The 16045-nt window shown below is 49.1% G+C and overlaps 1 protein-coding gene across 1 annotated transcript in view; it reads left to right on the forward strand.

Moving 5' to 3' along the window:
* LOC116320226 overlaps positions 1 to 16045 on the forward strand; it is a gene marked incomplete at its 5' end in the record, with an annotated part of 145551 nt that overhangs the window by 22718 nt on the left and 106788 nt on the right. Inside the window, one exon of the mRNA XM_039603845.1 lies at positions 13173 to 13346. Coding sequence (XP_039459779.1) covers positions 13173 to 13346 — 174 coding nt within the window. The remainder of the gene's footprint in view (positions 1 to 13172; positions 13347 to 16045) is intronic.

The raw sequence follows: 16045 nt of genomic DNA on the forward strand, positions 1-16045 counted from the left end.
GGGTAATTTTTAATGAGCTCACGGACATCAGATTTGGCGGGATCAGACAGATGTGCTAAATAGACATCCAAGTCAGCCAAGATTTCAGAGTTTTAAAAAAAAGAAGAAAAAAATGTAGGGGTGTTTGTTTTTGTCATGGTCCTGGGTCATTTTGACCCAGTGTTCTTAGTTTTCCTGTGGTTTTATATTTTGTTCTTTGTGTTCTTAGGATTGTTTGGTTTGGTATTTGGATTCCCCCTGTGTCCGTGCTCGTATTGTGGTGTTTGTTCTGGTACCGTGTTCCATCCTTTGTGTTCTGTATTCTCCTCATCCCCTCGTGTATTCCTTCTTCTCTGCCTCTCTCTGTGCTCCTCTCTGTGTACTCTGTGTTGTGTTTAAGGTCCACATCTTGGTGTCAGTATTTTCAGTTTCGTGTCCTCCCCGCTCTCATAGGTGATTGTCCTCAGCTGTGTTCCCCGTGTGTTCCCACTTCCCTCATTACCTTCTGTGTATTTATGTCAGAGTATCCCTTTGTTCCGTGTTGCGTCGTCCCTCTAGGTTGTGTGTTTTCCCTCCTGTCTTCCCAGTGTTTTCCCAGTGCCTCAGCTCTAGTTTTTCCCAGTATAGTTTTGTATGACTTATGTTCCCATTAATAAAGACCTGCCTTTTGAGTTATCCCCGCGTGTCTTGAGCCGTGCATTTGGGTCCTCTCTCTCGCCTTCACACAGCCGCCCCATGACAGAACGACGCAACCACGAAATGGACCCAGCAGGCTCCGCCCGCGAGGAAGACATTTTCCGTGTACAGAGTCTGGTGAGGCGAATAACCCACGCCACGGACTCACGGACAATTTCTGTTGGACTTAAGGCCATAAGGGCAATAGTCGAGGGAAACCCTTTCCTTCGCAAGCTCTCCTGCTATGAGAGCTTTCTTGCTGAACTGAGCCAAACCAAGGAGGCGTTACAAGCTCGTGAGCTGGCAGACCTCGTCTGTTCCCGGGATTCCACGCCACAGCGACAGCAGACAAAGATCTCCGCCGGGCAGCCGCCGCCGCAGCAGCAGCAAACTAAGCTCGCCGTGACGGTATCGCAGCAGCAGACGGGGCTCTCAGTAGCGCAACAGCGGCTGCTACCACGAGAGGGTTTTTCGATGCCGCCACTGCGGAGCCCTTCTCCAACCCCTCTCGGCTCTGACCGTCACTCTCCCGCTGCTTTCCTAGCAGCGATGTGGTCGGAGGGTGAAGAGGAGACCGTCACCCCCCTCACGTCTGGTTCCGACCACCCCTCACCTGCCTCATGCCTGGCAGGAATGTGGTCGGAGGATGAGGTTTTCTCTGCCACTCCCGTTTCTAAGAGAAAGCGGCGTTCTCGCCGTCGCCGTCCCTCACCGCCACCGGATTCCAATTCCTGCTCTGAAGAGCTGGACGTGGTGAGTGAACAGAACAATTTTCACCCGGCTTCTTCCACACTGGGGATTTTAAGCTCTGAGCCAGTAAATTCAGAGTCAGTTACCTTTTTGACTGTTAACTCAGAGTCTGTAAAGACAGAAACTGATGATCCCAAGATGGCTGACTCTGAGGCTGCCTTTCGGGACTCTGGGCATTCTAATTATCCCTCTTTTGTTTCTTCTAAGTTGGAGAAAATTCAGGAATCAGATAACCTTATTTCAGAGTCAAAAGAAGTTTTGTGTTCTGTAACTGAGAGTGGTGTTTTTGGGTTTCATTCAGAAAAGTCTGGGGTTTCTGTTTTCACTTCTCAGTCAAGTTATGTTGATTCTGAGCCACCTGTTTTTGTGTCAGTTAAAAGTGAGCTTGCAGATGTAGATTACGTATGTGATCCTGTTGTGGAAGTCTCTGACTTGGACAATCATAATCTCACTCAGGACATTAAAAATGCTGTTCAAAAGACAACTTCTCCTACTGCTAAGCTAAACGGGGACAATTCCATTTCCCAGCCAAATTCCATCTATGCTGTTCAGGCTACACCTCACGTGACTGTTGGTGTTGCTTCACCCCTGTGTTACGCGGCTCACCAGCCAGTTCATTCTGAGGCTGCCTGTGATAAACCTCATGTTTCCATAACCTCCCCTGAGTTAAATTTCACAAGCCCGGAGTATGCTCATTCAAAGACTGTTTGTGTTGCTCATTGTGAACTCTTCAAGACTATGCGTTCTGTGACTGTCCGGGTTAAGAGCAACAAGGTGTCATCTGCTGTTAACAAGCTGGCAAAACTACTTGGTTTGAACACTGCAGAGTTGGTTGCTCAAGTTAAAGTTTCGGTTCCACGATCATGTCTGTATAACTCTGTGTGCCATGCTTTTCAGCCAGTAGACCCGGGCACTGTGTGTGCAACTTCCCAGGCTGCGTTTTGTAAGACTGTGTTTGTTGCTTCGTACCCAGTTTATTCAGACACCGCTTGTATGATTTCTCCAGCACCTGTGACTGCCCCTGAACTCATCTTTTCCAAGACTGCTAATGTCAACCTGGACAATTTAAGAATAGCAGTTTTGCCAAGGTCAGCCTGCCATAAGTCTCGGTTTTCTAGAACCATGTTTGGTACCATAAACCTGGTGTTCCCTGTGACTGTTACAGCTCCTCTGCTCTGCTCTCCGCGTCCTGTTCCAGTTCCCAGGCAGACTATGGCTCCGTTCATCCCTGCATCCGTATCTGCTCCTCGGGTGGGGATGGCGGGCGCCCGGTCGTTGCCTGTGCCTGTTCTGGTTCCCTGGGTGGGGGCAACTGAGACCCCGCTGACTCCTGCACCCGTTTCAGCTCCTCGGGTGGGAGCAGCGGCGGTCCAGCTAGCTTCTGCACCCACACCGGCCCCCAGGGGTAAGGCAGCCAGAACACAGCTCTTCCCTGGACCTGTATCTGTTCTTCAGGTGGGGATGGCTGATGTTCGGCCTGGCCCAGTACCCGTCCCTGTTCCCCAGAGAGGAGTTGCTGAGAGTCGGTTACCAGCTCTGTTGCAACTTCAACAACCATTACTACCTGCTGACCCTCTATCACTGCAACCACCACTACAACTTGCACCTCTGTCCATAGCGCAGTCATTATGTCAGTTATTAGCCCAGTTTCCTGTTCTGTCACCAGTTCAGTCTCTAGTTCAGTTGTTAGCTCAGTCACCAGCCCTGTTAACAGCTCAGCAGCCCATTCAGTCACTACAAACCTCAACTGGAAACCTTTGTGAGCTTTCTCAGCCAGCTGAGGACCGCGTGGTGCTGACACATTTTGGACAGACTGTTTGCCCTTTGGCCCCAGCCGTTGCATCCCAAGCCGACTGCGTGCCCTGTGCAGCTACAGTTGGTGTCCGCTGAGCCAGGGGTCTCAGCACCTGCTGGCTCTGCATCTCTTCTCGCTGGGGGTTCAGGAGAACCACTCCAGCCATCCCTCGTCTCCGCTGGGGGTTCAGGAGAACCGCTCCAGCCATCCCTTGTCTCCGCTGGGGGTTCAGGTGAGCCCGGCCAGCACTTCCTCGTCTCCGCTGGGGGTTCAGGTGAGCCCGGCCAGCACTTCCTCGTCTCCGCTGGGGGTTCAGGTGAGCCCGGCCAGCACTTCCTCGTCTCCGCTGGGGTTCTGGTGAGCCCGGCCAGCACTTCCTCGTCTCCGCTGGGGTTCTGGTGAGCCCGGCCAGCACTTCCTCGTCTCCGCTGGGGGTTCTGGTGAGCCCGGCCAGCACTTCCTCGTCTCCGCTGGGGGTTCTGGTGAGCCCGGCCAGCACTTCCTCGTCTCCGCTGGGGGTTCAGGAGAACCTCTCCAGCACCTCGTCTCCGCTGGGGGTTCAGGTGAACCTCTCCAGCACCTCCTCTCCGCTGGGGGTTCAGGAGAACCTCTCCAGCCGCTTCTCGTCTCCGCTGGCAGCTCTGGTCAGCCCGGCCAGCACTTCCTTGTCTCCGCTGGGGGTTCAGGTGAGCCCGGCCAGCACCTCCTCGTCTCCGCTGGAGGGTCCAAGCCGCCGTCGCCTGGTCCAGCTTCTGCTTCTGCTCTGCCTGGTCCAGCTCCGGCTTCTGCTCCGCCTACGCCGTCGCCTGGTCCAGCTTCTGCTTCTGCTCCGCCTACGCCGTCGCCTGGTCCAGCTTCTGCTTCTGCTCCGCCTACGCCGTCGTCTGGTCCAGCTTCTGCTCTGCCTGGTCCAGCTCCGGCTTCTGCTCCGCCTCCGCCGTCGCCTGGTCCAGCTCCGGCTTCTGCTCCGCCTACGCCGTCGCCTGGTCCAGCTTCGGCTTCTGCTCCGCCTACGCCGTCGCCTGGTCCAGCTTCTGCTTCTGCTCCGCCTACGCCGTCGCCTGGTCCAGCTTCTGCTTCTGCTCCGCCTACGCCGTCGTCTGGTCCAGCTTCTGCTCTGCCTGGTCCAGCTCCGGCTTCTGCTCCGCCTCCGCCGTTGCCTGGTCCAGCTTCTGCTTCTGCTCCGCCTGGTCCAGCTCCGGCTTCTGCTTCTGCTCCGCCTACGCCGTCGTCTGGTCCAGCTTCTGCTTCTGCTCCGCCTGGTCCAGCTCCGGCTTCTGCTTCTGCTCCCCCTACGCCGTCGCCTGGTCCAGCCTCTGTTTCAGCTTCACCCTCATCTGGTCCTGTGCCCACCAAGCCTCGACCAGTACGCCTGACGCTTGAGAACCGCCGCCGTCTTCCACGCGGCCGGCCTCCGGACCCGTTCTGCTGCCACCGCCGTCTTCCACGCGGCCGGCCTCCGGACCCGTTCTGCTGCCGCCGCCGTCTTCCACGCGGCCGCCCTCCGGACCTGTTCTGCTGCCACTTCTCACGTGGCCGGCCCCCGGAACATCCGGACTATGAACTTTTGTGTTGTCGCCCCCCCCGGGTCGACCTTCTGTTCTCCATGGACGCTGTTTCCCTAGGCTCCAGCATCTTTTGTTTTGGACTGTTTTTGTGTGTTTCTGGGCTCGGTTTTGGTCTCATGCTCCATGTGTTCTGTTTGGTTTCGGTCCCTCCGTCCTGGTCCCCCGCCTCCCGCCCTGGTTGGGTTGTTTTCCGTTTTCTTGTCTTTTGGTTCTTGGGTTTGGGCTGTCTGGAGTCAGCCCTTGCGGGGGGGGTACTGTCATGGTCCTGGGTCATTTTGACCCAGTGTTCTTAGTTTTCCTGTGGTTTTATATTTTGTTCTTTGTGTTCTTAGGATTGTTTGGTTTGGTATTTGGATTCCCCCTGTGTCCGTGCTCGTATTGTGGTGTTTGTTCTGGTACCGTGTTCCATCCTTTGTGTTCTGTATTCTCCTCATCCCCTCGTGTATTCCTTCTTCTCTGCCTCTCTCTGTGCTCCTCTCTGTGTACTCTGTGTTGTGTTTAAGGTCCACATCTTGGTGTCAGTATTTTCAGTTTCGTGTCCTCCCCGCTCTCATAGGTGATTGTCCTCAGCTGTGTTCCCCGTGTGTTCCCACTTCCCTCATTACCTTCTGTGTATTTATGTCAGAGTATCCCTTTGTTCCGTGTTGCGTCGTCCCTCTAGGTTGTGTGTTTTCCCTCCTGTCTTCCCAGTGTTTTCCCAGTGCCTCAGCTCTAGTTTTTCCCAGTATAGTTTTGTATGACTTATGTTCCCATTAATAAAGACCTGCCTTTTGAGTTATCCCCGCGTGTCTTGAGCCGTGCATTTGGGTCCTCTCTCTCGCCTTCACACAGCCGCCCCATGACAGTTTTAGAGTAGGTTTATCACTTTAGGCGCTATGCCGGCTGCGTTTTGTTTACAGCACGTTATAGATTCCCCATCTATTGAGATTATTAATAGCTGTCGCAAAAATGATTTGCTGCAAATTGTGGATCACTTTCAGCTGCAGGTTTCAAAAACCCTCTGTAAGTGTGATTTGAAAGCTTTAGTGGTGGACAAGTTGGTGGACAAGTTGGTGTGATTCAAGTGCCTGTTTTGCCTGTGGTCTCTGGTGGGCCAAGCCAAGCTGCTGTAGTTGAGGGCCATAAGAATGGTTCTTGTGGGGATGGTGAGGGGGATGAGCGGGGAAAAACGCGCATGCTTCCTCGCTATGATCCACTCTCTTCTGGGAGTTCAGAAGGCAGAGAAGGATCTCGGCTGAAGGTGCGGCTGGCACGTCTCCAATTGGAGGCTGAGGAGAAGGCCCAGAACAGGCGGGTTCAGCTCGAAATAAGAAGGCTGGAGATAGAGGTGGACAAAGCCGTTAGGCTCCAAAAGCTTGTGCTGGAGTCTCAGTCTCAAGCCTCATCTGTCTCTAACCCTCATGCCTCTGGACTCATTTATGTTACAGCCCTTGGCGCCTAGCAGAGCCAGGTCGTAACAACCGACACAATAGGTGAAACAGCAGGTGACAGACTAGAGCGTTCACGATCATGTACTGTTTCAGCATGTTGATGTGACAGACGCGACTTTTCTTCTTACGATCAGGGGTTAACACAACATAATCGGTTTCACTCAGTTTGCGCTCAATGACATATGGACAGGAAAACTTTGCCTGCAGGGGAGAACCAAAGACAGGCAAGAAAACCAACACATGATCACCTGACTGGAACATCCGTGCTACAGACTTTTTATCAAAATTGGTTTTCATTCTGACCTGAGCCTTTGGTAGTGCATCACGAGCAAAATTGCAGGCATTATGCAGCCTCTCTCTAAACAAACTAACGTAGTCCAGAATGTTTTCCCTTGGACGAAGCCTATCTGAGAGAAATTTCTCTTTCAAAAGATGTAGAGGACCACGCACAGTATGCCCAAAAACTAAATCAGCTGGACTGAACCCCAAAGGCTCCTGACATGTCTCCCTGACGGCGAACAACACTAGTGGCAACCCCTCATCCCACTCAAGGCTTGACTCAGTGCAAAATCTGCGAAGCATGTTTTTTAGAGTTTGGTGGAACCTTTCTAATGAACCTTGACTCTCTGGGTGATACATACTGGAAATGTGATGGTTAACACTGAGCTCTGTCATGACCTGGGCAAAAATTCTAGACATAAAATTTGTGCCCTGCTCTGTTTGGATGCATTTAGGCAGTCCAAAGGCAGAAAAGAACTTAACAAGTGCTTTCACAATCCCATGGGTTTTTAATGAGCGCAACGGAATGGCCTCAGGATAACGGGTGGCAATACGCATCATGGTGAGGAGGTATTGGTTCCCGGACTTTGTTTTTAGAAGAGGACCAACACAATCAACAATGACATGCTCAAATGGTTCCCCAACGACTGGGATGGGTTTTAAATGGAGCTGCCGGAATCACCTGATTTGGTTTACCGGCAAGCTGACATGTATGGCACGAGCGGCAGAATTTTACTACATCAGATTTGAGACCAGGCCAGAAGAAGTAATGGAGGACACGGTTGTAGGTTTTTGTGATTCCCAAGTGACCGGAGATGATGTGGTCATGTGCCAAGCTTAGGACCTGGGAATGGAATGACTGCGGAACAACAATTTGCTGCACTCCCTCATGTGTGCAGCCAGAACGGGGAGTCCAGTAGCGCATCAGCACCCCATCCTCAATGAGGTAAGATGCAGGTTCCTTCATACAAGCTCCACAGGATGACAAGCTTTCATCATTTTTCTGGGCCTCTATAAGCTTGTCTTTATCTACTGAGAGTGTCATAGCTTCCTCATCAGGCTGAAGCTCCACTAAAACAGGGGTACTTTCACATTCGGGTGGCACACTTGTTGGATCTGAATCACTTAGGAAAGAGTCGCTAAGATCCACCATGTCTCCATCAAATTCAAATTCAAATTCAAATTTTATTTGTCACACACACACAACCATACACAGTATGACATAGGGGTGAAATGCTTGTAGCTGTACAATGCCCGACCATTAAATGACAGAAAAAAGTTTTACAGTATTTACAATTTACAGGTTATTACAAAATTTACAAATTAACTTAAAAATTTACAGTAAAAAATGTGCAAATAGCAGAAAGAGATTATAAAGATTATAAATTATAGGCAATGTGTGGTGGTGCGTGTGTTAATGTGATGTGTGTGAGAGTCCAGTCTTATAGTGATGTGATGTGTGTGGGAGAGTCCAGTCCTACACCTGGTTCAGGGCCCGAATAGCCTGGGGGAAGAAGCTCCTCCTCATTCTCTCTGTTTTGGCCTTAAGGGAGCGGAAGTGCTTCCCAGACCTCAACAGTGAGAAAAGTCCATTGTTGGGATGGGAGAGGTCCATCATAATCTTCCTAGCTTTGGACTTGCACCGCTTGGTGTAGATGGACAGCAGGTCAGGGAGCTCTGATTGAATGATGCGTTCGGCCGAGCGCACCACTCTTTGCAGATCTCGTCTGTCCTGCTTGGTGCTGTTCCCAAACCAGGTGCAGATGTTTCCGTCAGGATGCTCTCGATGGTGCAGGAGTAAAAGTTCTTGAGCACCTTCAGTGGCAGATGGAAGTCTCTAAGTCTTCTGAGGAAGAAGAGACGCTGACGGGCTTTCTTAACCAGGGTGTTGATGTGACAGGACCATGACAGGTCCTGAGTGATGTGGACACCCAGGTATCGGAAACTGTCCACTCTCTCCACTGGCGTGCCACTGATGATGAGGGGTTTGTAATTCCTTTCCTGCTTTGTAGTGAAGTCCACGATCAGCTCCTTAGTCTTGCTGATGTTTAGGAGGAGGTTATTCTCCTGGCACCAGGTCTCCAGGTTCCTAATCTCCTCCAGGTAGGCCGTCTCGATGTTGTCGGAGATCAGGCCTACAACAACAGTGTCGTCAGCGAACTTGACAATGGAGGTGGTGTCTGATGTGGCTACACAGTCATAAGTGTACAGTGAGTACAGCAGGGGGCTTAAAACACAGCCCTGAGGCACTCCAGTGCTGAGTGAGATGGAGGGGGAGACTTGTTTTCCCACCCTCACTGATTGGGGTCTGTCTGTGAGGAAGTTGAGGATCCACTGACACAGTGATGAGCTGAGTCCTAGATCCGTCAACTTGGTGAAAAGCTTAGAGGGAATTATTGTGTTGAATGCTGAACTGTAGTCCACGAACAGCATCCTAACATAATTCCCTCTGCCAGTGTCCAGGTGACTCAGGGATGTGTGGAGCAGATGAGATATGGCATCGTCTGTGGAACGATTAGTCCGATAAGCAAACTGAAGTGAGTCGATGGTGGCAGGAAGTGAAGAAGTGATGTGATCTCTCATCAGTCTTTCAAAACACTTCATCACAATTGAAGTCAGTGCTACTGGACGGTAGTCATTGTGGCAAGCGGGCTGTTGTTTCTTTGGAACAGGAACAATAATGGACTGTTTGAAGCACGTGGGAACCACTGCTTGGGCCAGGGAGAGGTTGAAGATCTCCGTGAACACCGGTGCTAGCTGGTCAGCACAGGCTCTCAGGACCCGGCCTGGGATTGCATCTGGTCCTGCTGCCTTCCTGGTGTTCACCCTCCTGAAGGTGTTCCTCACGGCATGCTCTGTGATGATGAATACATTGTCTTCACTGGTGCACTCCGAGCGCGTGGAGCCGTTTGTTGTTTTAATTGCTGCGGCGTCGAAGCGAGCATAAAACGTGTTCAGCTCATCAGCCAGTGAAGCATCGGCATTCATCATTGAAGAAGCTGGTCGTTTATAGTCCGTTATAGTCCGCAGTCCTTTCCACAGGTTCCTAGAGTCGCACTGTCGTAGCTGTGACTCTAGTTTTTCCCCGTAGCTCCGCTTTGCCTTTCTGACCACGCTGCGCACGTTGTAGGACGCAGCCTTGTATAGGTCCATATTACCGGAGACGAGCCCTTCATTGTAGGCAGCGGTGCGTGATCTCAGAGCGTCGCGGATGTTTTTATCCACCCACGGCTTCTGGTTGGGAAACGTTCGGATGATAGTTCTTTCTGCTGTGTCGTCCGCTAGTTTCCCAATAAATCCCACAACCGCTTCCGTAAACATGTTGATGTTTGCGTGCCTGCGCACGTGTCACAGCACACACAGGAAACAAAGGAACAGAGTTTGGTGTGGCAAGATCAAAACCACTGGTGTCTCTAACTGGCGTTTCAACTACCTCAGGCAACGGAAAAACTTTGCAGCCAGCTAGATTGTTTCCAAGGATGATGTCAATGCCTGCAACAACTGGGGTCGCACACCAAGTTTAACCTCACCCGATACAAACTGAAACGAGAGCTGCACAAAGTGCACACACATTCTAACTCCCCATGCTAACACGTCGGCGCCACAATACGATTGGGCTGAAAAAGGTAAAACACCCTCACAAATGAGTGACTGTTTTGCCCCAGTGTCACGCAGAATGTTAACAGCAACTTTCTTCTCTCCTCCCACCAAAGAAGCAAAACCTTTTGACACGAACGGTTTGAACTCGTCATCTATCCTGTCCTTTTCAGTTTTAAGTACAGTCACCACATCTAAAGCATAAGGTTTGGTTTGCAGAAAGCTGATTGGGGAAGGAGATTTAGCATTCCTGGACTGCTCCTTTCTCTTAAGAACGGGACAGGCAGCAATGAGGTGTCCTTGCTCATGGCAATAATAACACTCTCTATTTTCAATGGATGAGGTGGTGGTACGACGGGTGTTCTTTGGAAACCAGATTTTTGGCCTAACTGACGTCGGTGGGCTTTAAACAGGAGATGAAAACACCCCTTTGTGTGTCAACACAAACTCATCAGCCTGTACAGCAGCAGCGGCAAGAGTTGTAACCTTCTGTTCGTTTAAGTAGGTTACCACTTTTTCTGGGAGTTGACTTTTGAACTCTTCCAACAACACCAATTCACGCAAGTCATCTAAGGTTTTTACTTTTGTAGCGTGACACCATTTATCTAACAGAGTTTTCTTTTCTCTGGCAAACTCCACATAAGTCTGGGTGGCAGATTTCTTCACATTCCTAAATCTTTGCCTATAAGCCTCTGGCACAAGCTGGTTTGCACGTGGGACAGCAGCTTTCGCAACGTCATAGTCCAAACTGTCCTCAAGTGAAAGAGCTGTGCATACCTCTTGAGCTTTCCCCACCAATTTGCACTGAAGTAAAAGAGATCATACATTCTTTGGCCAGTGTAGTACACCCGCAATGCGCTCAAACACTGTGAAATAACAGTCTACCTCAGTTTCTCTAAATGCTGGGACTAATTTGATGTGGCCACTTACACCAAAGCTGTCTTCTGGCTTAGGGGATGGTGACTGCGGGCATGGTGACAACGGGGATGGTGACATCGGGGACGGCCGATGTGTAGGAGGACTGGCAGATACAGCCGCTCCCCTCTCCATCTCCATAGCCCTCACCCTTAAGTCCATAGCATTCACCTCCAACTGCTGCTTTTTTAACTCCACCTCCTTTATGCGCAGCGTTAACGGCTGCTCTTCCGCAGAAGGGCCAGGTTGAGGAGGGACATTTTTCAGTGGGGCAGAAATACCACCAACAGCTCCCAGCTCAACTCCCTCTGCAGGACCTGGCTCACCAAACAATCCCCTTTCATGCAGTTTAATACACAGGAGTTCTTTAAGCTCCTTTTTCTTTGCATTCAATGGCACAGTCACATCAAAGAAATTGGCAATAAGAATGAGGTCATCCTTCTTACATCTGTCCAACTTTTCTTCACTTGGGCCTAAAGTGAAATCCTCCAATTTAAATTCCATACTAACACACACCCTCCCACACAAGAAAAAACTGCCAACCAGAAAAGTAGAGCCAATCAAGAACACAGGTAACCCACTGGCGACGATGACGACGACAACAAATAAAGAACGAACGAGCCCACACTCCAAGCCAACCCAAATGAGACAGGAAAAAAAAGGAATGGACGAGCCCCTAATTATCTTACACCCCAGCCCAGGGAAAACCGGCATGCAACATAAGGAAAATAAACATAAGGAGAAATGCCCCCACACTCCCCGCTCTCAAGGACGACGAATCAAAAAAACAGCTGCCACGGATTTCACAACAGCCAGTCAGTTTATTAAGTCCTAAAAGGTAGCGGGCGTCAGGGAGAGCATGGCCAAAACAACAAACAAAAACTCTAGAAATGAAATGGAGCTGGCTTACCTTCACAGAAAACCCCAAAAGAAAATTACAGGTGTCTTACCTGCCTCCCAAACCAAAAACAGGAGAAAAGGTTCCCAAAGAAAAATGGCTTCTCACCCCTACAGCTACTGAGTAAAAAAAAAAATATTGACAACTATTTACATCCATATACAACAAACTATTTACAACATGGCAAAAGCTTCCAGAATACAAATTCACACACAGCCACGTGCACGTAGGCAGGGGGCATGCCGGTTGGGAAGGGTCCTCATTTATAGCCGCCCTCTCCCAGCCCTCCACCAATGGTCAGCCTCCACCTGGAACATAGCAGCAATAACACAGGACACAAACTATGCCACTCTCTGGTGTGGCAGACAAAAAACACAGTACAAAAATATCCATAGCACTCAATTATAACACTTTGCGGTCTCCATCTTGCTCTTTCCTTTCTCTCCCTCTCTGTCTTTGTACTGTCACTCAAGTTCAATGGAAACAGTTACATTTACAAACCAATCAAAGACAAACTGATCCATGTCAGTTTATAACAATATTCAAAGTGAATACAGGCTGCTGCTGGACACAGACAGGTAACATCATCTTGACTTGCTGTCACCTGATCTGGAGTCATAAACACTGAAGCCCAGAACAGGAATACAAATCATTTTCTGCCAACTACGATATACCAGCAGATAATGGCTCAGAAAGCTAAAATGAGCCAATCATTTCTGTGTTTAGTTCCCCTGAAATCAGATCTGATATCAGCAGCTCTGAGTTCATTCATCATTATTTTCCGGTGATGAGATTTCTGCTCCGTTTGGTAACAGTCAGCAGATTTTTCCAGTGTGTGGACGTGAACAGTCGTACCTGACAGCAGGTAGCAAACAGAGATCATCTTTCCCAGCCAGAACTCTTCACTGAGCTGAACTCATTCAAGAGTTCTGGAGTCAGATTAAAAACAAGAAACAGTCCAAATGTGTGTCTTCACTCTGACTCTGGATCAGATCTCAGTGACAGACTGTGGACATTATGGCAGCCTAAATGTGACGCCATCTTCCTCCTTCATCTGCAGATTAAAGCCAAACAAAGATTCTCATTAAAAGTCTGGAGGTCTGAGAGAGACTGAATCATTGTGCCATGTCAAACAGAGTAAGAGGAGCTGAAGCACAGATGTGCAGAGCAGATGTTCATCAGATTATGATGTCACTCTTTTATGTCTTCATATACACTCACTCTGTGTTTATAATGCGGATTTTCTGCTTTTATAATAACACATTTTATATTTTCTATAATCACAGACTGACTCGGTGTGGACTCTCAGAGACTCACTGTGAAGTTGTGGCCTCAGCTCTGAAGTCTAACCCCTCCCATCTGACAGAGCTGGACATGAGTTGGAACAAACTGCAGGATTCATCAGTGAAGCTTCTGTGTGCTGGACTGGAGAGTCCAAACTGTCAACTGGAGACTCTGCGGTGAGTTCACTGACTGCAGCTTTTGTTGTTTTTCAATATTTCAGGTCTTTGATTGATGTTTAAAACTTTCTTTAGTTCCTAAATGTTCAGGATGTGTCTGAAGACAAATGTGAAGAAGTTTGAGTGCTTTCAGAAATGTTGTCTTTTAAAACGACTGAACGGAAGTTTTTCCTTTTGGCTCTAAAAACAAGTGACAGACTTGAGCAGGGTTCATTTAAAGGCTGACAGAAGTGGAGTGGTGATGGGGAGATGTTTGACAGGACAGTTTTTCAGCCTCCATTGTTAGGATGCCTGGGTCGTTGACCCAGAGGTCTTTGAGTTTATTATATGATTTATCATTTCTGGGTTTCTTTGAGTTCTGTCTTTTGGTTCATGTCTCGGTGTGATCCTTAGTTGCTGTCTCCCCTGTCTGCTGTATCCCCACGTCCAGTCAGTGTCTGTGTCTGCCCTGGTCCCATGTCTCTGTTCCCTCTGGTGTAGTGCCCACATGTGAGTCTGTGTCTTTTGTTCGGTCTGTGTTATGTGCTTCTTGTTTTACTTTGAAGGTCTCTGTCTTATCTCAGTGTGTTCAGTATACGCTTCCTTGTCTCGTCAGTTCTGATATGTCCCAGCTGTGTTTCCCTCCTGTTACTCATTCCCTGATTGCTCCCTCTGTGTATTTAAGCCCTGTGTTTCTCTGTGTCCGTGTCGCGATCTACCCTCATTTATGCTGTGTGTTCCGTCTGCCTGCTCATGTAAGTTTATTTGGATTTTTGTTTGTTACGTTTTGCAATCCAGCAATAAAAGCTGAGTTTTGAAATATGCTTTGCCTCCGAGCGTCTGCACTTTGGGTCCTTACCACCCCTCCTGCCTGCACACAGCCCTAACCTGACATCCATAGGTTCATGTTGTGCTCCATCAGTCAGTGAAGATGCAGTCAGTACTGATGAGGCTGTAGAGTGTGTGGGGGATGTAGCAGATAAAAACAGGCTGCAGAGACTTTGAGCTTGTGTGGAAACAGAGAGAGAGAAAAGAAATACATGAATGCCAAAGCTAATAAAGATGAAGTTAGGAGCTGTGATGATGTTCATGGTATCAGAAGCTGCTATGACTGTTACAGACACAACCCACACAGCTGCGATGGTGAGGTGTGTGTTAAAGCAGAGGAACACAGAGCAGCTTAACACAGGCCCAAACATGACAACAAAGCAGGATTCAGGCTCTGTGAGAGGATTTCTAACAGAAGCTGGAGAAGAGTAAAAGTAAGTAAGTAATTATTATTGATTTATTATTAATTATTTATTTAGCACCATCAAGACAGGAAGCTATTACAAAGTATTTCACATGGGAATATAAAAGCATATAGAAAGCAAAAAACTATAACAATATAAAGGAATTATAAAAGCGCATCAAGCAAAACAACATCTTACACACAGACATTACCCAAATGCCTCTCTAAACAGATGTGTTTTAAGCTGTTTTTTAAAAGAAGTCACAGGGTCAATGGTGCTTAGCAGGGGAGTTAAACTGTTCCACAGTATTGGAGCTAGGTATTGAAAAGCACAATCCCCCTTTGTTTTCAAACAGGTCCATGGAATATTTAGAAGACCACTATTCTTTTTTTTTTTTTTTTTTTTTTTGTCTGTCCCATTTGGTTCTTTAGCCGTCAGAATTGTTGTCTGAAGACCAACAAGGATACCAAATGGATTTATTCTGCCAAATGGATCATCATGGCATTGCCGTATTGGTCCATTTGATCAAACATTGTTGTTATTATTTATTTTATTTTCAGTTGTTACAGATGGGACAGACATGACTGGGGGATAGGAAAGGGAGAAAGAAAGAGAGGAAGGAAAAGAAAAACAGAAGGGAAGAGGGACAGTGAGAAAGGGCACTTACAAAGACAAAGAGAAAGGAAAAAAAAAAAAAAATCTCCTGGATCACCTGTTGAGAGAAAAAGAAGAGAAGACAAGCAAAAAAAACCCCAAACAAAAACAAAGCAACATACTAAACACAACAACATCACGTTAATCTAGCTAAGTGTAAACAGCAGTAAATACTAAATATTGAAAGTTGTTGTGCAGCATGCAGGACAGACAGCGCACAATGTGCTTTGAAGCAGCAGCTAAGAAAGGTGTAGTTTATGTCTACAAACAGTGAACACCCGTGTGCACACCTGTGTGGATCAACGCGCTTGTATACAAAAGGTTTCCCCATGTAACGGTCTGCTAGAGGGTGTGGAGGCCCATAGCCCCGTCCCCCAGGGCATGAAGCAGGCATGGAGGAGATCCAGGCTCCAGACATCCAGAGGCCCCAGAGTGCGAGAGCCCAAGGAGTACCACCGGAGGGGCATCCGTGCCACCCTCCTGGGAAGGGCTGAGGAGATCCCCAGACGAGGGGGTCACCCAGTAGCCACGGAGCAGAAGCCAGAGGGGGCTGCACTGGCCGGAGGCCCGAGGGCCCCCTTTGCCCCGGAAGAGGCCTGACCGAGTGACAGGCACCAGGCCCCGCCAAGTAGCCACCGGGAGTGAGCTGGTGCATACCTGAGCGCCCAGCCCCGGACACCAAGAACCACCAATGCACCAACCCCTGAGGGCATCAGTTACCAGCAGGGAGTGTGGTGAGGGGAGATAGGCCTCCACACTTGGAGGGCCTGGGAGTACCCAGGGAGGTGGAGTCTAAGACCCGACCTGACATATAGACACAGACAAACAGGCACA

Source organism: Oreochromis aureus, linkage group 3 (assembly GCF_013358895.1).
Source record: "Oreochromis aureus strain Israel breed Guangdong linkage group 3, ZZ_aureus, whole genome shotgun sequence".
Classification (NCBI taxonomy): Eukaryota; Metazoa; Chordata; class Actinopteri; order Cichliformes; family Cichlidae; genus Oreochromis; species Oreochromis aureus.